This window comes from Gobio gobio (genome assembly GCF_949357685.1).
Source record: "Gobio gobio genome assembly, chromosome: 21".
In the NCBI taxonomy this organism is placed as follows: Eukaryota; Metazoa; Chordata; class Actinopteri; order Cypriniformes; family Gobionidae; genus Gobio; species Gobio gobio.
The window spans coordinates 36,432,091-36,458,772 of NC_137117.1; the positions used below are offsets into that span (position 1 = coordinate 36,432,091).

A 26,682-nucleotide genomic window follows, 5' to 3' on the forward strand; every position below is an offset into this window, starting at 1 on the left:
AGCCGATCAAAAGGCCTACTACACAGTCCTTCAGTGGTTGGATTTCATTCACTATCTCTGCAAGATGACTCCATTGTTTAGCCGTCTCACAAGTGGGAATGTGAGAGCGGTTAACAGGTATGCAATCCTTCGTATAGGTGACTGGAAGATCGACTTGAATTGCAGAACTATATCCTCTAACACGAAGGCCAGAAACACTTTCGCTTGTGAGAACTGTATCCTTACCACTCATAGTCGTCAACTTCAGTTTCACTGGATACTTGTCAGCATTAAGACTATCACTTACTTCTTGGTCAATAAACGTAGTATCGCTTTGAGTGTCAAGTAGCGCATAGACAAGTTTCTCAGTAGTTGGATCATTTTTAGAGGAAACCCAGACTGGTATCACCATGGATGTGTTGGATGAGCCTTCACCTGCTACACTGAGTGCCATTGCAGCAGCACCTCGATTTGTCTCTGGTTTTGTTGTAGACCTTTCTCTTTTATAGTTGTCATCATGCAGGACTGTAGGATGCTTTCCTTTACAGTGGTCACAGAAATGACGATGACGGCATTCTCTCACGCTGTAGCCAGGTTTCAGGCATCCATAGCAGAGTTTCATCTCCTTTATGTAGTTGCGTCGCTCAACCAACACCATCTCAGTGAACTTGGAGCATGAATGAAGCTGGTGTCTATTATCTTGACAAAGGATACACGAAGTCTTAACCTTTCTCTGTTCTGACTTGTGGTTTTCATTTTCAGTGACTGTTTGAGTGGTAAAAACACTGGCCTTGTTTTTCTTCACGTCTCTGAGATTTCTCTTCTCAGTGCTAGAATCTGATGAACGAAGTGCATGAAACGACGTAATGGGATTGCAAGCAATCTCAGCTTCAGTTGCCGTGAATCTAGCAAACTCCTTGAAACTTGGAAATTCTTGATTTTCATTTAGGCTTTGCGTGACTTGTCGGTTCCAGCGTAAAGCTGCCCAGTCAGGTAGTTTGTGAACGAGCTTCTGATTTTCTTCACAGTCATTTAATATGTCGAGACCCTTGACATGAGGCATGGCATCTTGACAAGCAATCAGAAAATCTGAGAAGCGTCTCAGTCCTTCAGCATCCTTTGATGGAATTCTCGGCCAGTTGGTGAGCTTCTCTCTGAATGCTCTCTGAATGGCGAATGGCTGGCCAAAGCGACGATTTAGTTTGTCCCAGGCGTCTTGGTAGGCGTCATTGTCATTTCGGTAGAAGTTGCCATCTAAAACCTGCCGTGCTGGGCCACCAACATATTTTTTCAGGTAGTATAGTTTTTCAGCTGGTGTGATTGCCCTTTGGTCAATAAGTGAGGTGAATGCTGCCTTCCATTCAATGAATTGTATGGGATCACCATTGAAAACAAATGGTTCAGGAACAGGAAGCCTATTTAAGACCATGTTGTCTTGAAGGATCTGAGCGAGAGAGGGAATGTCTGTATAACGGGGCGATGCAACTTGTGAGAGGGGTACTGTAGTTACAGACACATTCTTTGCTTCCATGTTCCTTTCCCTTTTAACATAGTTAGCATCCTTGTGTTCTGTCTCCTTATCGTAGATCCTCAACTTGGCTTGAGCTGCCCTTATCTCTTTCTCCGCCTGCAATCGCTCCAACTCACGCTTTTGTGCCTCTAGAACTTTGCGTTGTTGTTCCTCTAACTCCCTTATGGATTCCCTTTTCCTTTCCTCCTCTAGCAGCATCTGATAATTTGCTTCCTTTACTGCTAGTTCAGCTGCTGCATCCGCGCGTTTTGCTGACATGGATGTAGTTATGCTGCTGTCAGACTGGCTGTGACTTATCAAAGAAGCTGCAGATCCATAGACAGACTTTGCATAGTCATGGCGGAGCAGTTCATGAAGGCGGCGTCTTTCCTGCTGCTCATTAAACTCGCTTTCATCATCTATAGCCCTGTTATAGGCAATGTTGGTGATTTCTGTGGTCACCGATTCACACGTATCAACTCTTCTTCTTATGTCGGTGGAAGGTGTGGTGAGATTTCGAATTTCATAATAAATTTTCATTATGTCTTCTTTATCTTTCTTAAGCTCTTCAATGAGAGGCCAGAGCTGACTCTCTGACATATAAGTCTTTAGCTGATCTCTTGCCTTGCGTGTGTGGAGCTTCCACTGCTCGTACATGGCATACAGCCTTTTCTCTTTTTTCTTGGCCTCTTCATATTGATGCGCGCGCATCTTCTCTGTAGGATGGCGTGTGCGTTCAGAGCGTCTAGGACCTTCAAGAGCATTATCATCCTCATTAAACTGCTCCTTTAGATCAGTTGGACTTTGTTGTTTAGCTTCATTTGTTTCCTTCAGACACAGCCTCTCTGATGAGTCTACCATTGTCTGGACTTCACTTTGTAAATCTTCATGCTGATAATCAGCCATCTGCTCCTCCACCTCCTTCTCATTACCTGACTCTGACATTATCACCTAAAATGTTCTCTCTATTTAAATTTAACTCTAATGGCGGAAGAAGACCCCTTAGCAGATATGATTAAGCCCTTGTTATGAACAGCATAAACATAAAATATCAGAACATTAGTGTAAAAAATAGCTAGCAAATATGCATTTACATATAAACACTCAAATAACTGCAAATGTCACTGAAAATACCACAATAAACAAAGTTATATAAGTTCTTAAATCCAAAGAGCGAGAAATGTAAATGTGAGCCTCAATAAACACAGTTAACGAAGTTGATAAGTGCAAAGTCCAAAATAAAATGCATATATCTCCTTGTGGATGCGTGCAGGCATGAGTGTAGATGCAACCACAATTTTTGTTGCTCTCCTTGCTGAGCCGGTGAGTATTAAATGTTCAGTCCAAGAAGCAATTCATCCGTTGCTCGCCTTATTGCTGCACTATAGACTGTATAATAATGGGTTAATACTCACAGTCCTTCTTCAATGTCTGTGAGTATGGCTGTACTCGACCATTGCACCGATTCCGTGAGACCGCTGTCCAAAGTAGGTCAAGCACGAGGCGTGAGGATGTCAGCTTGATGGGTTAATGCTGACACCTTGTGGCGATGTAGCGGAAGCTGTAGCCGGCGCCGTGAAGACCCTCCGTGCCCGTCGTAGACAACAAGTCGTTGGTATCGATGCGGGTCAAGCTCTTACTGTAGCAAAACCCAAGCTAGACAATGGTGAAGCGTACTGATGTTTCCAGAAGCCTTTATTTATGTTCAGCCGTCAGCCTTGGTTTGAAACACAAATATATCTTTCCTTTCTTACACCGTTTCTCCGTGAAACACCGTAAGAGCTACAGAACAGATAAATAACATAAAATTAGCTCTTATAATCATACACATTTCACAAAGTCCACATTAACCTTACAAATAGCACTTTATAAAAATACAACTTTCTGTGACATTACCTCTGTCAGTATTAACAATGCTAAAGGCTTATGTTAGCATGACTTCACGTTGAAACACGAGGGATAACAATACAGTTAAACACCTTTTCACAGATGAATAGATTAACACACACATATACTGACATAAACATGAAACAAATCAAACACATAATACCTTGTTCCCGTTCCAGCTAGGTGCTTAAATATCCTCTTATTTATACGATTTCCGAGCGACATGTGATCTTCCTCCTTACTTCCTTGCATGCGTCTCAACAAAACCAATAATTCAGCCCTTTAGATGCAAAAATTAACGATCCACTAGGAGGCGCCAAATTTACACTTTCCTTAGGATTAGTTACACCCACGCATAGGCGCATATTACTAACACACCCTTTAAATAGCACAAAAAAAACTGCGCTATTGACTTTAGACCCGGTTTTTGTTGGTCAATGGCGCAGTCTTTCTCAGTTTCCTCAAAAAAGCAACGCGCCAACAATGCGCCTGAACACACCTGGTTTTCAAACCAGTACGCCCATGGATTGCTTATTTAGACAACATGGCACTGGATGTGAAAATGATAACTGCATCGGGCTGAAACTTGCAAAAAACACTTGGGTCGCGCCTGCCGTCGTATTGTGCCGGGTGTATGATAGGACCTCATGTCTACATGTCTAAATGCATTGCTGCTGCCATGTGATTGGCTGATTAGATATTTGCGTTAACAAGGTCTAATAAAGTGGCCATTGAGTGTATATTTGCCCCTTGTGATTTATTTTCAGGGGCATTTTTTAACCTTCATAAGAGATTTTTTTCTAACCTATAATGGTCTATATACAGGTGCTGGTCATATAATTAGAATATCATCAAAAAGTTGATTTATTTCACTAATTCCATTCAAAAAGTGAAACTTGTATATTATATTCATTCATTACACACAGACTGATATATTTCAAATGTTTCTTTTAATTTTGATGATTATTACTGACAACTAAGGAAAATCCCAAATTCAGTATCTCAGAAAATTAGAATATTACTTAAGACCAATACAAAGAAAGGATTTTTAGAAATCTTGGCCAACTGAAAAGTATGAACATGAAAAGTATGAGCAAGTCCAGCACTCATATACTTAGTTGGAGCTCATTTTGCCTGAATTACTGCAGCAATGCGGCGTGGCATGAGGAGGTCAGTCTGTGGCACTGCTCAGGTGTTATGAGAGCCCAGGTTGCTCTGATAGTGGCCTTCAGCTCTTCTGCATTGTTGGGTCTGGCATATCGCATCTTCCTCTTCACAATACCCCATAGATTTTCTATGGGTTTAAGGTCAGGCGAGTTTGCTGGCCAATTAAGAACAGGGATACCATGGACCTTAAACCAGGTACTGGTTGCTTTGGCACTGTGTGCAGGAGCCAAGTCCTGTTGGAAAATTAAATCTGCATCTCCATAAAGTTGGTCAGCAGCAGGAAGCAAGACGTGCTCTAAAACTTCTTGGTATGCGGCTGCGTTGACCTTGGACCTCAGAAAACACAGTGGACCAACACCAGCAGATGACATGGCACCCCAAACCATCACTGACTGTGGAAACTTTACACTGGACCTCAAGCAACGTGCCTGTCCTCTCTTCCTCCAGACTCTGAGACCCTGATTTCCAAAGGAAATGCAAAATTTACTTTCATCAGAGAACATAACTTTGGACCACTCAGCAGCAGTCCAGTCCTTTTTCAGGCGAGACGCTTCTGACGCTGTCTGTTGTTCAAGAGTGGCTTGACACAAGGAATGCGACAGCTGAAACCCATGTCTTGCAGTGTTTCCCCTATAAATTTTTCCAGCAGCGGTGCTGTTACGTGCCGAAGGTTGTTACCAAGTCGTGCGTGGGGGGGGTCTGGGGGCATGCACCTCCTGAATATTTTTTTTTTAAATAACATCTTAAACCATGACTTCTGGCAAGTTTTGTGGATAGAAATGGACATTTTGAACATTAAAATCCAAATGAAACTTTTCATTAGTTTAAAAGGTGACTAGCTTACACAGCCTATTTTACTTCACTAACCTCCAGGGATGTGCAGAAGTTCCTAAGGGGCAGAGGCTCAAATGTAAAAAATAAAAAAAAGTTTTGTGTGTGTGTAAAGTTTGGATACTATTTTATGTTTTTGCTAAAAGTCTCTGATGCTTATCAAGCCTGCATTTATTTAATCAAAAATACAGAAAAAAACTGTAACCTAAAATATTGTGAAATATTATTACACGATGTTCTTTGTAACTTTTTATTAATCAAAGAATAAAAAAAAAAGAAAAGAGCATCACATAACATACAAGAGCTGCAAGTAATTTTCTCTTTGCCTTTTGTTGTTTGATTCACATTAATGGCTCAATCGTCAGCAGGTTTATTAGATGCTGCCCCTTTAAGACCAAAATGGAGATCTAATCATATCATTCTCCTATTGATTTCTCCCAACTATTTGCGGCCATTTAAGATAAATTTGTGTTTAAGTGAATACTCTCCATGCCGGTCATTTTGAGATATAGGCTATTTGTTGTGTATTTGATGGTTAACTTTAGTCGCGCAAGTCGGTCCGTTTCGCAGCGTGCGCGCGCGCACACATACACACACACACACACACACACATACCCCCGCCTTGAACTTGGAAACGGCGTCTATTGCGCGGATCATTGTGCTTTTAATTTTATCAAACACGTCCTGCAATTTAGCCATAGTGGAGAGAGCATTTGACACCAATCACGGATTGTGCTGGATCTGACGTTTAATGCATGTTTGGGGAGAAATGACAGCGCGGGCTGTGAAGGGAAGGAAGTTGCGCTAGACGGAACGCGGGTATAGTTTATAATAGTTTTACCTCATATCTTCTTTTCATAATCCTTGGGTGAAATAAAAATAAAGCGAAATAAGATTAATATCACAGCCCTAAAGTGTAAGCAGACTACATTTTTGTTTAGTTCTCTGGCAATCGTCAATCTCTCTCTCTCTTTTACAGTGTGTAAGTGAATGTCGTGATATTACTGATCATGTGAAGATTTTGCAGCGGCGCTGAAAATCCAGCAGCGGCGCTGAATACATTGTAGGGGAAACACTGTCTTGCATACGTCTGTGCGTAGTGGTTCTTGAAGTACTGACTCCAGCTGCTGAGATACTGAATTTGGGATTTTCCTCAGTTGTCAGTAATAATCATCAAAATTAAAAGAAATAAACATTTGAAATATATCAGTCTGTGTGTAATGAATGAATATACTATACAAGTTTCACTTTTTGATTGGAATTAGTGAAATAAATCAACTTTTTGATGATATTCTAATTATATGACCAGCACCTGTACATTACTGAAACTTAAAAAGTTGGGGTTTGGTAAGATTTTATGTTTTTCAAAGAAACTACAGTAAAAACTTTTTTTAAATTTTAAAATAACAGTTTACTGTTTACTGCATTAATATAGTTTTTACTGTAATATTACAGTAATACTATTTTGTTTTAATATCCGGGAGATTTTTAGGGTCATTTTCTGAGGCAGTTTTGCATATTATTTCAAATCATACATTTTTTTAATATTTCATGATGCCAAACTTAGACATTCATTTGAATATTTGTAGAAACCAGCAAATCTTAACTTGCACATGTTGTCAGGCAAACTGTCACAGATACGATCTCAAAGGTCAATTTGTCTCCCTCCCCTCAGGATATCCATCGTAAGCGTATGGAGAAGGACCTGAATGAGCTCCAGACGCTGATCGAGGCTCACTTTGTAAGCCGTAAGAAGGAGGAGGAGGAACTCATCAGCCTAACAGACAGGATTGTGAGTGAGCAATGCTTTCCCATTACATGGCAGCTGTCCATTATTATGTAAAGCTTCTAATTACAAAATAATTACTTACAAAATACAAAAACGTGACAAGAATGCACCCATTGAGCTCCCACCAAAAATGTGTGAAAACATGTCCATTAAGGAACAGTTCAAGCCTGAATGAGCCTGAATGAGACTCAACAGACAAGTGTCAAATCAATCAGCTCTGTCATTTCCAAGAATAACGCCACCATTAGCTCTTGTTGAGCGATTTTGTCAAAGTTGTAATGTGACTGATCCTGCAGGAAAAACGGCGTTCCGAGCGAGCAGAGCAGCATAGGATCCGCAGCGAACGCGAGAAGGAAAGACAGAAGCGTGTGGAGGTCAGTAGAAAAACAAATGCAATGGGACGTTGACATTTCCTGTTTCCTCACACTGATGGAGGCAAACTGCTATTAGCTTTGCAAATCCTTTCCCGTTTTCAAATGTTCAGGAAGAAAGAGCTCGCAAGGAAGAAGAGGAAGCCAAAAAGAGAGCAGAGGACGATGCCAAGAAGAAGAAGACGCTCACCAGTCTGCACTTTGGTGGTTACATGCAGAAGGTCAGAGTTGAGACTTAATTAAAAATGTCTCATATATCTCACAGAGATAATATATAATATATATATATATATAAAAAACAAATGTTTTGCAGATAGAGAGACGGAGTGGAAAGAAACAGACTGAGAGAGAGAAGAAGAAGAAGATTCTAAGTGATCGGCGCAAACCTTTGGACATTAACAGTGCCAACGATTCCATTCTCAGGTTTGAAAAGTCATTCTACAATTAACTACAGGAGCAGGTCATGCAATTGTTCCACAGTTAAAGGTACTCCACCCCAGAATATTTTGTTGTATGAATATCTGAAATAGCTGCAATATATCAAAAGAAAGAAAAGACCCTCTGCTTTAAAAAAAATCTACATTTTGAGCTAAATGCTGAGGAAATCTGTTTTTTGTCAAAGACTACATCTGGATCAGATTCAGAGTGATGATCAAACATAGATGGAGTAGATCGAGTCCATCAACACCCCCAAAGCTTCACTGTCCTAATGCTCGTCCTGGGTCGATATTTCATTCAGGAACATTAGGCAGCTTGAATTTATATGCTGTTTAATGTTGATGATCTTGTTATTTTACTTATCTGCTTACATATGCTATTGTTTGTTTCTGCATTGTCTTCTCCTGTGTTTTGATCAGAAAATGTGTAATAGCTTCCCCCAACCATATAACATACATTTCCGTACAGTGAAATCGCCATTTTGCGCCGTCATGTTTCTACAGTAGCCCTAAATGGACAAACTTCTCTCTACTCTCTGCTCTCTCTCCGACAACGACATTCGAGATTCTCTATGTGCTTCGAAAGGGAGGGGTGAGCGGAAGTTGATTGCAATTCACAACTTCACCACTAGATGCTGCTAAAATTCACCTTTAAAGGTGCAGTGTGTAGTATCTATGAGGATCTATTGACAGAAATGCAATATAATATACATAACTATGTTTTCAGTGGTGTATAAAGACCTTACATAATGAACCGTTATGTTTTTATTACCTTAGAATGAGCCATTTCTATCTCCATACACCACAGGTTCCCTTACAGTGAAATCACCATTTTGTGCCGCCATGTTTCTACAGTAGCCTTAAATGGACAAACTTCTCTACAGAGCACACAGACGCCGTCATCTTTGTCCTGTGTTGGCCACCGTAGCTTCTCTGTGTTCTCCAAAAAGGGGGGGTAAGCGGTGGGGGGTGCAATTAACAACCTCACCAATAGATGCCGCTAAAAATCACACACTGCACTTTTAAGACAGCTCTTTTTTATTATAGCAGGAGTTTTTGCAAGAGTGCAGAATTCAGTGAGCTTGCGCTTTAGAGATTGAAAAGCCGCCTTTCCGCTGCACATAACATTTGCATACGATTGTCGCATTTCGCCCCCTAGCGGCAGTCGCACAGAACTTTGAAATTGGTCGTGAAGCAACCGGCATTCACCATAGTAATATGGGTAAGGAATAATTGACAACGGGCTGTTGAATTATTAGAAAAATAATGCACAACCGAGGTGGTGATGCGGTCACGTCGCGAAGTGGAGGGTGTGCAGACTTTTTCTAATAATTAAACGGCCCAGAGTCAATTATTCCGCTTATACTACGGTTAGCACACCTCAAGACATCGTTCCGATGATATATTTAAAGGGATTTGTCTGGTTTTTGTACTTAGATCGTTAATGTGAGTAGGACTATTTCTTCCGCGTCTCATCCAACGGCTCTTTTGCTAGTCCTTTTAAAGCTGCTAACGGAGGCTTGAGCTTTGAGTGAGTGAGTGAGTGAGAGTGAGAGAGAGCGCGAGCGAGCTTGTGTGAATTAGGCTACCTCTGAGATTTTAAATGCCTTTAATTTACGGTGACTCACATAACTTTTACTTTACCACATGACAAAAGTGCACAAGTGCAGGTAACAATCACTACACAACAGCAAAACAAAACAAATTAATTAAACCATGTTTGTAAAAAACAACTCCTCTTCAACCACAGAACAAAACATTATTATAGCACCAAATTATTTCAACAGTTAAAAGATCTTTTGTAGACTTATAAAAACAGAAATCAATCAGAACACGTGACTTAACCAGATTAAAAAACAAAAACACCACATCATCCCCCGACGTTCTTTCAACTCTGTTTTTTCTACTTAAATAAATAGCCAGTTTTGCCTGACCTAAGACAAAATTTAGAAGTTGACAGGTGTGCTTTCTGCTTCTGGCGAACTTAAAACCAAAAATAAAAACTGACATAAAAAAACATTCACTAAAAGAAAGAAAATCATTTTCCAGAAGAATAAATAAAGGTCGCAGTCTTTCACAGTTCATGAAAGCATGAAAAATGGTCTCCCTATGCAGACAAAAAGGACATTTTTCAGTTACATCAGGATTAAGAACAGAGATAAAAGCATTAACCGCAATTGCACAATGAATCAACTTCCATTGCAAATCCCCTGCCTTTTTAGACAATCCACTCCAGCTTTTTGAATGAGATGTCCAAATGTTATCATGTGTGACTTCCGCAAAATCTCCCCAAGTCCATGAAAAGAAGAACAGTCAATCGTTAAATCAAAACGTGCTCCGTTGATTAGAGGCTCCTCCAAGAGCCAATACAGAGATGACGACAATTCATCTCTCTGAAAATCAAAGAGACTCAAAACCTTGAAAAGGTTGCGGTAAAAAATAGGTAGTCCATTCAGTCTTAATTTGCTGGGATCCATGAAAAACAAAGCTTTATCCAGTCTCAGTCTTTCAACTTCATTAAAAATTGAGCATGCAACAGCCCACCATCCTTTCGCTGCAGAACCATATAAAAAACGTTGTACAAATTGTAATCGAAAAGCAGCAATCCTGCTCTTCAAATGTATCAGTCCATGACCACCCTCTTCTTTAGGTAAAAACAAAACACTTTGAGGGACCCAATGTAATTTGTACCAAAAAAAATTAACTAAAATCTCTTGAATTTTATCCACCACTTTAACTGGGGGGTCTAAGACCACCAGCCTATGTCAGAGACAAGATGCCACTAAATTATTCTCAATAAGAGACTTCCCTTTAAATGATAACTTTGGCGTTAACCATCTCCATTTATCAAGTTTATTTTTAATTTTTTCCTCAATCCCTTCCCAATTTTTCTGGCTGTATATTTCATCTCCTAAAAACACTCCTAAATATTTAAAACCTTCTGTCCCCCATTTTAAACCATCAGGAAGTTTTGGTATACTTTTTACCCAATGTCCAATTAAAATGGCTTCGCTCTTACTCCAGTTCACTTTCGCAGAAGATACAACTTTAAAATCACTTAAAATTTTCATTAAAACATTAACATCATTTTGCCCTTTGACTAACATCACAACATCGTCAGCATAGACAGATACTGAAATATTGGTATTACAAGCATGTAAATTCAACCCACAGATATTATCCCTCAATTTTTGCAACAGGGGTTCTATGGCTAGGGTATACAACATACCAGACAGGGAACAACCCTGTCTGACACCCCTGCAAACCTTGAAAGGAGAACATAAGCCACCGTTTATCTACTCTCAACGTCACCATATAGAACCTTCACTTTTTTAATAAAGTCTTGGGATATCCCAAAAGCCTCCAAAGTTTTCCACAAGTAAGAATGTTCAACTCGGTCAAATGCTTTCTCTTGATCCAATGAAATGAGTCCAACATTTATGTTCAGTAACTTGGAGACTTCAAAAATGTCTCTAATAAGTGTGAAATTGTCAAAGATGGATCTCTCTGGAACACAATATGTCTGGTCAGAATGCACCACCTGATCTATGACTTTAGGCAAGGCAAGGCAAGGCAAGTTTATTTGTATAGCACATTTCATACACAGTGGCAATTCAAAGTGCTTTACACAGAAATGAAATAAAAATATTACAGTTATAATAGGGATTAAAAGAAATAAAAAATAAAGAAAATATTGAAAGATAAAAATAAAGAGTATAATTAAAAATAAAAATAAAAACAGGGTTAAATTTAAGCATATAAATTTAAATGCAAGCAGTTCGGACAAAGCACGTACAGTGGCACAGTGCTCATTCAGTAAATGCACAGCTGAACAGATGTGTTTTGAGTCTGGATTTGAAAGTGGCTACTGTTGGAGCACATCTGATCTGTTCAGGAAGCTGGTTCCAGCTACGGCTGGCATAATAGCTAAAAGCAGACTCTCCTTGCTTTGAGTGAACCCTTGGTATTTCTAACTGACTTGATCCTGATGATCTGAGTGATCTGTTGGGTTTGTATTTAATCAGCATATCTGCAATGTATTGAGGTCCTAGGTCATTGAGTGATTTATATACAAGTAATAGCACTTTAAAATCGATCCTAAATGTAACTGGAAGCCAGTGTAAAGATCTGAGGACTGGTGTGATATGGTCATATTTTCTGGTTCTGCTCAGGATCCTGGCAGCAGCGTTCTGTATGAGCTGCAGCTGTCTAATGGTCTTTTTGGGAAGGCCGGTGAGGAGACCATTACAATAGTCCACCCTGCTGGTGATAAAAGCATGAACGAGTTTCTCTAAGTCTTGCCTGGAAACAAAGCATCTAATTCTTGATATATTTTTGAAATGATAGTAAGCTGATTTAGTTATTGCTTTGACATGACTATTGAAACTCAGGTCTGACTCCAAAATCACACCAAGATTCCTGACTTGATTTTTTGATTTCAGGCCTTTAGCCTCAAGATATGCATTCACCTTGAGAATTTCATCTTTGTTTCCAAATGTAGTAATTTCAGTTTTGTCTTTGTTTAACTGAAGAAAGTTTTGGCACATCCAACTGTTAACTTCATCAATGCATTTACATAGAGAGTCAATGGGGCTGTAGTCATTAGGTGATAGGGCTAAGTAGATCTGGGTGTCGTCAGCATAGCTGTGGTAAGCCATTTTGTTATTTTTCATTATTTGGCTGAGTGGCAGCATATACAGATTTAATACTTTAGTCAACCTATTAGCTAAAGCTTTTGATAGGAACTTATAGTCGGAGCACAAGAGTGAAACCGGGCGCCAATTTTTTATCTCCAGCAGGTCTCCTTTTTTGGGGAGAAGAGTAATAATCGCCCTTCGGCTACTAACAGGTAGACAGCCTGAACTTAAACTTTCATTAATTACCTCCAAGAGATCATCTCCTATTTCAGACCAAAAAAACTTAAAAAATTCTATCGGAAGGCCATCAATGCCCGGCACTCTTCCGATATCCATATCTTGGAGGGCTGTATGTAGTTCTTCCAACTTCAATTTCGGTGTTGGTGCTCTTTGGCATTTGCGGGAGGTCTTTTAAAAATACACTTTGAGAGTCACATTCTGAGTCCAATTCAGTCTTATACAAGTCTGAATAAAAAGCACAAGCTCTAGCTCGTATATCTTTATGACAAGATAATATCGTACCTTTCTCAGAGCGTAAGCATGTAAAAACCGCTTCTGTCCATTTTTCTTTTCTAAATTGAAAAAAATATTTGGATGGTGCATCCATGTGCTCCATATTTAAAAACCGAGAGCGAACCAGAGCTCCTTTTGTTTTTAAATTTAAATATTCTTCAAGCTGTGTTTTTTAATTAGAAATCAGTTCTGTACCATTTTGCTTATTTGTGGTGTCTGCTAAATTCTGTAAATTAAAAATCTCAGCCTCCAAAAATTCCATCGATTTATTAAGTTCACTGGTGACGTTTTGAGTGTACTGCTGACATAATTGTTTTATCTGGATTTTGCCAAAATCCCACCATTGCTGTATATTTTGAAACGTAGCTTTACAGTTTTTAAAATCTTTCCAAAAAAAAACTAAAAACATCTTTAAAATCCTTATTGCACAACAGATTTGTATTAAAATGCCAGTAAGCACTTTGTGGTTTAATCTGATTCAAAAAGAACGAAACTAAAACCAACATTTTTGTAATGTGGAATTCAATGTTTCCAGAAAAACAATTCTTTCAATAGCTGAAGTAGGAGCATAAATACAAATGAAATTAAAGACATAATCCTCAAAAACTGCTCTTAATTTTAAAAGTCTGCCCTTCACAATCTCATCAACCTGATATGAGATTGGACAGAAACTTTTGGAAAACAAAATACCCACACCACCACTAAGTGAAGTATTATGGCTAAGAACAGAAAGGCCTTCCCACTCTTGCATCCAATCAGAAGCATTTTTCAAATCACTATGCGTTTCTTGAACAAAAATGGCATCTAATCTTTTCTGCCTCACTATTTCAAATATTTCTGCCCTTTTCTTAGCATCTCTCGCTCCATTCACATTCAAAGTAGCGAAACATAGGCTACATCAGTCATAAAAATAAACAAAAATAAAAACAAAAATAAAAACTGAGTACAACCCATCATCATAAAATTAAGATCTTTCACTACTCTCATTCAAATCCAGATTAAGTTTCTGTACTATTTTCTTTAATACACCTCTTTATTAGAGAAACAGCCTTCAGCCATGAAAGCCTTACTTTTCTCTACAAACTGCTCAATGTCTGGAAAATATTCACCGACCACGACTCCTCTTTTGTTCTTTGTAATTTTTAGGAACATTTTAATTTCCTCTATGTCATAATCACGCCTAGAAATATCACTTTGTGACAAAACTACACTTGTATCAGAGAGTTCGCTATCGCTTTCAGAATAAATCTGATCTGCTGTATCTTCAAACTCAAATTTCTTAGGCTGTCTGTAACCATCACTTTATCAGACGTTTTCCTTTTCAGTGGCATTTTAAAAGTATTCTGCTCTAAACCACTTTCATTAGGCCCAAAAGCCATCTCTCGATTTGCCTCTGTGTTTACATCTACATCATTTTTACCGCTTGACTCACTGTCATCCTCGTTTTCACTTTTGTTAGTAATCTCGATTTCCTCCTCCACTAAAACAACATCCTCAGCAGGTTCGGCGCTTTGAACTTCACTGTGTGTTTTTTCCTGGACCGCTGTCTGGTCCTCTCCGACTGAGGCTTCACCAGCCTCATCACTGTGCTCCACAGCCAGCTGTACCGGGCCGTCAGCTGCGCCATCCGCGTCAGCTGGACGGTTTTCCGCCTCCAGTTTGCTAGGGCATGCCCGGACCAAATGTCCAACTTTTCCGCAGCCAAAGCACTTAATTTTGTCCGTCACTCCGTTGTGACAAATACCACGTAGTCAAAATCATCAACACGGAAATTCAGCGCTAAGTCCAAGTCAGCGTTGTTGTTTGTAATCATGAAGACTGAACGTCTAAATGAAACAATATGTTTTAGTAGAGGAGAAACACGGCCAATTGGGATTTTCTTAATCGAGGAGACCAATTTCCCATAGCGAGACAGCGCTTGCGTTAAAACAGACTAGACGGTAGTGAAAGTAGTAAGACTGCGGTGAACACTTCATCAATAACAATTCCTTTCTGAACAATCTCATTTGCTTTTTCAATTGAGCTTAAAAAAATGACAATAGCACCACTCATTCTTGAGGCAGACAAGATACCCCACAACTTCTCCTACAGCCAAACAACAACTTTCTACATTAACTGCAGACGCCACTTTGACTCCATGGCGACGCGTGAGTGAGCTCAAAGCATGCGCTCCTAGAGTCGCCATGCCCCACGCTCACGCTCACCCACCCCCTCAAAAAAAAAAAAAAGCAAAATCAGTAAAAGTAAAACAAAAGATAGCAAAAAAAAAAAACAAACAAAAAAAACAAGTAACTCAAGACGAGCTTCCAGCATGCACTCCGCTCGAGGGAGAGGGAGAGAGAGAGAGAGAGAGAGAGAGAGAGATGCTTAAAAACAGCTCTCCTGAACTTCAGAACGCTTTGCTCAAACTGTTCAACTTGATTCTGACTTCAGGTGTTTTTCCAGAGGTCTGGAATACAGGGCTCATCTCTCCCATCTTTAAAAGTGGAGATAAAACAGATCCTAATAACTACAGAGGAATCTGTGTAACCAGCTGTTTGGGAAAAGTATTTTGTTCTATAGTCAACTCTCGGATTTCATCTTTCTTAAAGCAGCACAATGTCATCAGCAAATCTCAAATTGGTTTTCTCCCCAAACATCGAACCACTGATCATATTCACACACTACACACATTAATAAACCAACACGTACACCAAAAGAAAGACGGAAAAATATTTGCTTGTTTCGTCGATTTCAGGAAGGCTTTTGATTCCATTTGGCATACAGGATTGTTTTATAAAATCATTCAAAGTGGTATTGGGGGAAAAACATATGACTTGATTAAAAACATGTATAACAAAAATAAATGTGCAGTAAAAATTGGTCAACGAAGAACAGAATATTTTTCCCAACAGAGAGGGGTCTGACAGGGCTGCTGCCTCAGCCCGACTCTATTTAACATTTACATTAATGAACTGGCAGATCGACTGGACCAATCAGAGAGTCCAGGACTACAACTGTTCGACACACAAGTCAAATATTTACTGTATGCAGACGACTTACTAATTCTGTCTAAAACACCAGAAGGTCTCCAGAACAATCTAGACATCTTAACTAAATACTGCCAGGACTGGTCCTTAGAAGTCAACTTCCAAAAATCCAAGGTCATGATATTCCAGAAGAAACCCAGAAATCTGGAACATAAACATATATTTACAGTAAACAACACCACAATTCAACACACTTTACATTATAATTATCTTGGTCTGGTTTTAACACCCACTGGAAATTTTAAATTAGCAATTAAAACATTACTTGCAAAAGCCCGCAGAGCCCTGCACGCCATACGCATGAAATTATTTAAAATAAACATCCTCATTAGAATCTGGACAAAGATCTTTGATAGCGTAATTCTGCCCATTGCACTGTATGGAAGTGAGGTCTGGGGTCCAGCGACTAACTACAGCCATAAGGTCTGGGACAAACACCCTGTAGAAGGTCTGCATGTGGAGTTCTGTAGGAACATCCTCCACGTCCACAGAAACACACCCAACAACGCATGCAGGGCGGAGCTAGGCCGACTTCCCCTTAATCTAACCATTAAAAAAAGAGCCTTGAAGTTCTGGATCCACCTACACTCAAGTTCTGAAAAATGATTTTAAAGCCCTACAAACACAGAACAGTCATCTTTGTGTAATGGTGTCAGAACTGATGAATATAGTGTATACCCCTGCTCCTGTAAAACATGCAAAAATCAAATAAATAATGAAAAATGAGAAAGAGACATATATGCAGCATTGGAAACATCAAACCAAAGAGCAAAGCCGTCTCCAATGTTATCTGGGTCTAAACAGAGAGTACAGTCTGGCTAACTATCTTGTCTCAGTCAGGAACACAACACACAGAGCATTATTAACAAAGTACAGACTGAGTGACCACACACTGGCCATAGAGAGAGGGCGTCATAAGAAGACGTAGCTGCCTCCAGAAGAGCGGATCTGTAGTGAGTGTAGATCAGGAGCAGTGGAGACGGAGGCACACTTCCTCCTCCACTGTGATACATACACACCCCTCAGAGACTCACTCTATAGTCAAATCCAACACATTATCCCTGAGTTCCAGTCACTCCATGATCCTGAAAAACTAAAGATCTTACTCGGTGAAGGACCTGCTTCCCCTTATATAGCACAGCATATCTATAAATGCCACAAATTAAGATGTACTGAGTGAACACGTCCAGATTAATAATATTATTAATATATGTATATATAAATATAAATGTGAATGTGTTTTATGTATGTATTTGTTTTGCTTTGTGAAATGCTTTGGCAATATGTACCCATGTATGTCATGCCAATAAAGCGAATTGAATTGAATTGAGAGAGAGAGAGAGAGAGAGAGAGAGAGAGAGAATTGTGTGAATTAGGCTACCTCTGTGCGTCTCTAAACAGTGCTGTTATTACCTTGCTAGTGAAAAAATGTCATGTGTAGCCTTTAAGTTGCTACACTTTGTACTACTTTGAACGTTCTAATCGTCTGTCATGTTGTTTTTTTAGTCCTGTAATTTCCGTTATTACAGTTAACTATGCAAAGTGATATGGAACTGTAATGCGGTCAAGAGAGCTGCCTGGAACTACGTTCACTCTGCGTTTCCCAGAAAATAATTGCACACCTCAGATCATTCATCAGCCAATTAGATTCAAGCATTCAACGGCCCCGTAGTATAAATTATTTTAATGAATGTAATGCATATATTAATTTATCCACACAAAGCAAATGACCCTCAATACATCTAAAACAAAACATAGAAGAAGTTATAGAGCTAATAAACATAAATATTGATTTTATAATTATTTTTCTCTGGTACTGAAATTGTTTACAAAATTTTACTGCCATTGGTATGGAGTACCAACAACTGAAATTTTGATGAAATTTTGCTGTGACTCTAATCATAATAATCACAATACACAAATTCTTCCACCATGTCTAGAGTCCAGTCAGAGTCTATTACTACTCCTTAACTTCTGGAATTGTATTCTATACAAATACAAATAGCAATAGAGTAGATTTAATTATAAGAATAACAACACTTTCTCTCTATTTTTCATCAGGGAGAAAGCAAAGGAACTGTGGAGCTGGGTGCGTGAACTAGAAGCAGAGAAGTTTGAGTTACAGTACCAGTTTAACAAACAGAAATACGAGGTAAGCATAATACTTTTTGAAGAGTTTTACTAGACCCACAGTCACAAAATGAAATCAGAAACAACCCTATTTACTTTCTTAAAACTTGTTTCCAGCCTCAATGTTAAAATCACCAGTGCATGCTAGTCAACGAAAAAAAAACTCTGCATGTCTTTTATTAAACAAATATTTTCCTATTGGTTGCATCCAAATGCACAAATAATGCCATGATCTCATTATCCTGTGTTGAGTGAGATGTTTTTGACTGTGCATCTCTCGACAGATCAATGTCCTGAGGAACAGAGTCAGTGACCACCAGAAAACGTGAGTTCATCTGTGTTGGTCTAACCCGATCTCATAAAAAAAAATTGTGATTTGTGTGAATTCATACGATGTGGTTTGTATGAAAGTTAGCATGAAGGTCCACCCTTAAATCAGTCATCATGTATGTTTATATGCACTCATTTCCGTCAGTCGGAATGAATCCGGTCCAATTTTAGATTCACAAAGTTCTGTTTATATGAACCCTTAACATTGCAAACTGATTTACATATTAGTTTACACGTGCATTACATGCACAGCAAACACAAACGTTCCCATACGGTTGCCATTGAACCGGAGAAAATGTCCCCGTCAGAGAAGGCGGAGCCTCAGAGCCACGCCTACCTATTTCATAATCCCCACAGAGCAATACGAAGGTGTTCACCTGCTTTTGTGGAAAGTTTCAAAGTTCCGAAAACAAACTGCAAATGATTCGTTTTGGCTTGATTTTCTTCAAAATGATGTTTCTTGAAGTCTATCAGGGCCTTGATTTTTTTTTTTTTTTTTTTCTATAACCATAAAATAAGCTTCCCAAACAGAACTTCAGCGCATTTGTAATAAGTAAAACGTATGTAAGCACACATCACTGCACTGCGCATTTTTTACTTGTTGATCAGATAAGGTTTGGTCTAAACTCTAATGGTGCGTTCACACCGGACGCGAATGACGCGATTCGCGCGAGTGATTTACATGTTAAGTCAATGCAAAGACGCGAATAGACATTCTGCGGCTCGATTCGCGAAATGAGGCAGCGCGAATGACGCGATTCGCGCGAATGACACGCCGCAAATTGAGCGTTTGACTTGTCATTTGTGCGAACTTTGGCGGATATTCGCGCCGCGTTAACCAATCAGGAGCTTGCTCTAGTAGTGACAACAATGAGGAGAAAATCTGTATATTAATATCTGGTTCAGACAAGTGTGTGCATATGATTATCACTGTGATAACATTAAATGACATGAAACACAACCCAGTCTCTTTTTTTAAGTTGATGTATGATCAATAATACAAAAGTATAAGTAAAAGGTATAAGAAGCTATACATGAAATAAAGCAAACAATTCAGTCAAACATTCAAAGTCATTGCTAGTCGGCTACAACGGTAACGTAAAGTTAAATAAAAAAGTAATGAAACTTCGCTGTGCCCTCAGCCTAAACGATTTGCCAGGGAACAAATTATAGATCCATGAGACCAAAGATCGGCCGTTAGATCTACACAAGACCAATTATAGCTCGAGACACCACAGAGACATCAGAGCCAGTGGCAGACGGCTGAAGGACTGGCCGAGGAAAGGCTGCTCTCGCCGGGGTTAATGAGCATGGAGTGCCGCTGATCCACTGGAGCTCACAACTCCGAAAACGCCAGATAAAATGTTCAAATAGGCACTCTTTTTATAAATAAATCACAGATTTGAGCTTTAAACAACTACATTATCGCCTGAAAAAGTCTTAAAACTACGTTTTGTCACACATTAACAGTAGATTTTAACAAAAAAGACGTGTAAACACAGCCCATGTCAGCCATTTCACAACGAGACGAGCCGGCTGGCAGAAGCCCCTCCCATTACGCGAATTCGCGTCTGTTGTGTAGTGAATGTCACACTCGAATGAAGCAAATTTCACGCGCGAATGAAGTGAGTAAACTCAAAATGTTCACGCGTCCAACTTCGCGCGAATAGCGCAATTTATTTGCGTCATTCGCATCCGGTGTGAACGCCACATAAGCCATCCCTTCCAATCTGGGGTGCGTTTCCCACACAATGGCGTAACTCGCTGCTTAACTACCATAGTACGATGCATCGAAGAAATCAACTAGTCGTGACTGTTTCCCAAAACCGTACTGTCGCAAATTTGCCGTTCAACCACGTTGGTTAATGATGGAGTAATAACTTATTTTAATGAATTCGTTTGAGATCAAATTCATGCTAGATTTTTTGCTATAAATTACAGACATGGCATCTGAGGAATAATTCTAATTTTTCTCAGTTATTTTGCTTTATTTCCAGATTCAATCATAGGCTTGTGTTTACGTACTAGAGTACTTATGCACATACGCACTCTTCAGAAACGGTGCTTTAAATCTCTTGACAAACTAAAAGACATTTAATCGAAGTAAAAGATATAGATTGTACTGAATGTCAGCTTGCTTATTTTGCTCAAGATAAGGATTTATTAAAGGGGGGTCTAATGCTATTTCAGGCATTCTGACTTATTTACACTGTTAAAGAGTTGGATTCTCATGCTAAACATGGCCAAAGTTTCAATGAGTTGGACGTATGACGGAGTATTTCTGTGCCAAATACACTCCTTCAGGATTCGAATACATTTCGGAACGTTTTTTTTCTTCGAGTATGGCCCTGTATGACCTCATAAAGGGTGGATTTCCTTGTATGGGCACTTCTCCCGTATGAGTGCGCACACATCAACCACAGTGAGAGCAAGATGCATTTTTTTTTTCTCTCGGAGCAGCAACTGAGTTCTGCAAGTGCGTGTGTTTGTTCCCGGTCATGAGTCGAAACCGTTGAGTGAAAAACTGAATCAAATGTCTGTGTTTTGTTGGCAATCGGCGCGTAAGTGCATATAATGTCAAAAAACACGGACAATAGTGAATAGAAATAATCTAGAAATATTGACGCACCCTAGCGGCAGCAAATCTAATTTTCAGCCAGGGTAGTCTAGCAACTCTCCGTTGGCTTGCAGGATGGAAAAACCAAACTCTGGTCAGGCCAATTACATCGTGTATAGAGTTGGTGGGCGGGCTTAACATAATGACGGCAGCGGTTACGCATGCTACTTGTAAACAAAAAAGCTGGCAAACAGCGGTCTTTCGAATTGGCTTTGGCCGCGACTCTGGAAGACTTGAGTTAAGCTTTTCTTTGAGAAAAGAAGAAAGAACGGCACTGAAGTCATTCTTAAGAAAGGAAGATGTGTTCGGAGTTTTGCCGACCGGATACAGGGAAAGTTTAATCTATCAACTAGCTCCGCTTCACCTTCTTCGTTGCTCTGGTTGGTTGTAGCGCTATCCTACTGCGTGCAGAGGGAATTTGAAAGACAACCGTTTATCCCGCCCCTCGGATTGAGCCCTGCCAATGGTGAGTTCCCAGACCCAACATTTTGATGTGGGTCTGGCTTGTCGGGCTAGAATAGAAAGTTATCCAGAGACAATGCCATGATATATTTTGTGCGTATGTGTGTGTGTGTGTGTTTGTGACTCTTTAGCTCTGCCCACTGCACGCCCAAACAAGTTTGGCTGTTTTCGGAAAGAATCGGTACAGCGTTTCTGTCTTTTAATAAATATGATAAAACTAAAGACTCTTCAGAGATATGAAGGATGCAATACTACTCTATAGGCACTCAAGAGTAACATGAGATTGGCAGAAACTGTGTGTGTTGTGCCCCCTTTAAATCCACATCATGCAAACAAGAAACTGCTTCTAACCACAGTTCGAGAGCTGTCGTTCCATTCACACAACTTTGCGATGCTGTTTGCGAATGTTCGTTTGAACTATGGTTTCGGGAAACACAGACTCGTTGAACTTTGTTGATAACGACGGAACTTGTGACCATAGTTGGCGAAAGATGCTTTTGGGAAACAAAACCCCTGATTGACATTTCATTTGGATAGAGCTCAGTCGGATTGATTAAAGGGTTAGTTCACCCAAAAATGAAAATTCTGTCATTAATTACTCACCCTCATGTCGTTGGACACCCGTAAGACCTCCGTTCATATTCGGAACACAAATGAAGATATTTTAGTTGAAAGCTGATGGCTGAGAAAGGCTTCACACAGGCCTCCATTGGCATTCAGTACATTGACACTTCCAAGATCCATGAAAGGCACTTAAAACGTCGTTACAAAGTCTATCTCACCACAGTGGCTCTACAATAATCATACAATGCGACGACAATAGTTTTTGTGCGCAAAAAAAAATCAAAATAACACCTTTATCCAACTTGTTCTCGACTTCCGTGTGTGCCTCCACGACGCATGCGCGAGAATATGACGCAGATCCGGCGTTCGGACATATGACCCAGAAGCGATTTGTTTACGAGCAGAGGAAGACGCGCGTGTCTAAGCTGTTGGATTCTACATTGATCGTGCTTTAGGTCTCGGCGTAGTGCTCAAAATGGGGCTTAAGTGTGTATTTCACCGATTCCCGAACACCGGCGCTACGTCATATTCTCGCGCATGCGTCGTGGAGGCACACACGGAAGTTGAGAACAAGTTGGATAAAGGTGTTATTTTGATTTTTTTTTGCGCACAAAAACTATTGTCGTCGCATTGTATGATTATTGTAGAGCCACTGTGGTGAGATAGACTTTGTAACGACGTTTTAAGTGCCTTTCATGGATCTTGGAAGTGTCAATGTACTGAATGCCAATGGAGGCCTGTGTGAAGCCTTTCTCAGCCATCAGCTTTCAACTAAAATATCTTCATTTGTGTTCCGAATATGAACGGAGGTCTTACGGGTGTCCAACGACATGAGGGTGAGTAATTAATGACAGAATTTTCATTTTTGGGTGAACTAACCCTTTAAGATGTTTACATGACGGCTTTTCAGTCCATCAATCCAATTAGAAACACCCCTATTTGGGTGCATGTAAACACAAGCAGATCGTATGAAATGTATGAATGTTAACAAATTCGCCACCAATCCAACAAAATGTAAAATAGTTGAGTCCCATTATTATGCAACATCAAATTAGCATGAAGATTAATGAACCTTGCACTCAGAAGGTGTTGTCCAATGAACTGGTTCTGCCATGGTTTTTGTTAGCACATACCTGCATCATTCTCTCAGGGTTTGTAGCTCCTTCTCTTTTTTGAACCGCGCTGGAGGACTTTCTCATTCAAACTCTGACTCATCCACTCCTGCCCCGGGCATGGAACACAGACACAGAAACTTTGTGAATGCGTGTCAGAGTGACAGTCCTGTCAGCTGGCAGAGCTGCTTCTGATGCGGAGAACGATTGTGGGAGTCAGACCTAAAGCACCCGAGGGCATGGAGGCTTTGAGTTACAATCTGCTGCTCTGCTAAGTCGGCATTTACCTGTGCATGTCCAGTAGTAACCTCTCATCTGCATGATTAGTCAGCAGAGAAAGAAGCTCCATATGTTCCAACACGTAGTTATCTGACAGTATTTAAGACATTGGTGCACTCTTTACTCAGTTTTAGACTGCGGTTAACACAATAATTCATTATCTTTCCTGTCCAAATAAGTAACTTGAGCATCTACGCAGGATTTTCTCCGTCATCAAATTGTTCACGGATGCCGTACCGATGAAATGCGTGTTTTTGTTTTATTTTCCCTTTCTGCATTTCTGTTTTTCAGCTGTACAGGAACTAAGTGTCCACTCATTTTCGCGTCAACAAACAGCACGAAGCTACTAGCATAGATGTACTATAGATCCTCAAATAACAATAATAAAACAGGTATATTTACATGTTTCCCTGAAGACAAATTAAGTACAATTTACCTTGATCTTCAAATTCAAAAAGTTTTCACCCCCGACTCGTAATGCATCGTGTTTCCTTCTGGAGCATCATTTTATGTAAAATATCTTATTCAGGACAGCACTAAATAAAAAATAACATGCATTGTTTTTTATGTTAACATGATCTCTCTAATTTTGTTCAAATGAATCACATTTTCACAGATTCTGCAATCGGTTCACATACTTTTTCTTGCAACTGTATATTATATTATTACGCATGAAAAAAAAAAAAAGTTAGCAAAACACGGTTCACAGCTGCACTCAAAAAAATGAACTTTCAATGTTGTTAGTTGCACTCAAATCATCCTTGTTCACATGACTTAAAAAAACTCATGTAACTAAATTTACTTAAATTTACTGAGTTGTTTCTACTAAAAATTAGTTTTGTCAGATTTACTTAATAAGTGTTTGTTCGGTCAACTTAACATTTCTGATTGAAATGAACAAACTGGGCAGTGGATCTGTAGTTCCCAGCATGCTTGGCAAGGGACTGCATTAGGAGAGTAAATTTAGGGATTAAAGTGTTATTTTATCTTTTGCTGTTAGTTTATGTTAGTGTTTAATGTTCAGTTATGTTGGACATTTAGAGGAGTTTCTGTAATTGTGTGGTTACCATTATATATGCAGAAGAGTGGTGCCTGTGTTTAGACTGTGGCCACTCATACACACACATTTATTGGATGGACTTCCTGTTCTCAACTAAGTTATTTTTGTTATATTTCATAGTTTTCCACTTACTCTTGTAGAGCAAGTAGTTAAGGTAAATTAAATCAATAAATGTGTTCACCTAACATAATAAACTATTATAAATTTAACATAACATCATTAGGTGAACTGCACATATAAATATTATGTAACAGTGACAAATTCAAATGGTTTGTATTTACTTAAAGAAATGTTGTCAGCTTTACTTGACTTTCTTTTGTTCATATAACTAAATTGTTATTTTTAAAAATTGCATGGAACCACTTGATGCTGCTTTTTTAAGTAAATTCAACAAATAATTTTTGTTGAGTGTGGGATGTAAGCTAACAGCTGTTATTTTCTTGGCCATTATTCTTTCTAATAGGACAAAGAGGACTAAGAGAGGCCTTAGGAAGTGAACGCTGTGCTGAAAGACACTCCACTCCTCACAAGCTCACAGAAACCATGAAGAGAACGTCCAGGAAAACATTGCTTTTAATTAGTCCTTACTGAATAAACACTATAGATTGTGTGTGTGTACAACTGAACACAAAAAAGAAAAAGAAGAGGAAAAAAAACAAGAACAAATTCGCAACAGAAAATGAAGCACCAATAGTATTTCAATGTTCAAAAGTTTGGGTTCAGAAAGAAAGAAATTATTTTTATTCTTAGAATTTGTATTACTATGTTCTTGTTGTGTTTGTATTGTATATGTGCACTGGAAGCTTCAGCACCAAGAAAAATTCCTTGTGTGTGCAAGCACACTTGGCAATAAAGCTCTTTCTGATTCTGATTCTGATTAAAGTAACACTTTAATTCAGGAAATGTATGATTTTGAACTTTCATCAAATAATCCCCCCAAAAAAATGATCACGGTTTCCATTAAAATATTAAGCATTGATAATACAAACAAAAAATGGAACCTTGGATTCAGGAGGAACAGTGTGGTTTTCGTCCCGGTCGTGGGACACTGGACCAGCTCTATACCCTTTCCAGGGTGCTGGGGGGTTCATGGGAGTTTGCCCAACCAGTCCACATGTGTTTTGTGGATTTGGAGAAGGCATTCGACTGTGTTACTCGTGGCATCCTGTGGAGGGTGCTCTGGGAATATGGGGTCGGCGGCCCCCTGCTTAGGGCTGTTCGGTCCCTGTACGACCAGAGCAGGAGCTTTGTCCGCATTGCCGGCAGGAAGTCAGACTTGTTCCCGGTGCATGTTGGACTCCGGCAGGGCTGCCCTTTGTCACCGGTTCTGTTCATAATTTTTATGGACAGAATTTCTAGGCACAGCCAGGGGCCGGAGGGTGTCCGGTTTGGGGACCACACGATTTCGTCACTGCTTTTTGCGGATGATGTTGTCGTGTTGGCTTCCTCGAGCCAGGACCTTCAGCGTGCACTGGGATGGTTTGCGGCCGAGTGTGAAGCAGCTGGGATGAGAATCAGCACCTCCAAGTCCGAGGCCATGGTTCTCAGTCGGAAAAGGCTGGCTTGCCCGCTTCAGGTGGGTGGAGAGTTCCTGCCTCAAGTGGAGGAGTTCAGGTATCTTGGGGTCTTGTTCACGAGTGAGGGGAGGATGGAACGGGAGATTGACAGACGGATCGGTGCAGCTTCTGCAGTAATGCTGTCGATGTACCGGACTGTCGTGGTAAAGAAGGAGCTGAGCTGCAAGGCAAAGCTCTCGATTTACCGGTCAATCTACGTTCCAACTCTCACCTATGGTCATGAGCTGTGGGTCATGACCGAAAGGACAAGATCCCGGATACAGGCGGCCGAAATGAGCTTTCTCCGTAGGGTGGCTGGGCGCTCCCTTAGAGATAGGGTGAGGAGCTCAGTCACTCGGGAGGAACTCGGAGTAGAGCCGCTGCTCCTCCAAATCGAGAGGAGCCAGCTGAGGTGGCTCGGG

The 26,682-nt window shown here is 39.9% G+C and overlaps 1 protein-coding gene across 5 annotated transcripts in view; it reads left to right on the forward strand.

Moving 5' to 3' along the window:
- The window catches only part of tnnt2a (troponin T type 2a (cardiac)), a 37,038-nt gene extending 11,463 nt beyond the window's left edge, over positions 1-25,575 (forward strand). For all 5 annotated transcript variants that reach the window (XM_079802969.1, XM_079802968.1, XM_079802967.1 and 2 more), the window contains 7 exons: positions 7,050-7,166; positions 7,460-7,537; positions 7,648-7,755; positions 7,848-7,957; positions 18,212-18,302; positions 18,565-18,605; positions 25,168-25,575. In XM_079802969.1, coding sequence (XP_079659095.1) covers positions 7,050-7,166; positions 7,460-7,537; positions 7,648-7,755; positions 7,848-7,957; positions 18,212-18,302; positions 18,565-18,605; positions 25,168-25,201 — 579 coding nt within the window. In that variant the 3' untranslated portion in view covers positions 25,202-25,575. The remainder of the gene's footprint in view (positions 1-7,049; positions 7,167-7,459; positions 7,538-7,647; positions 7,756-7,847; positions 7,958-18,211; positions 18,303-18,564; positions 18,606-25,167) is intronic.
- Positions 25,576-26,682: the final 1,107 nt, after the last annotated feature.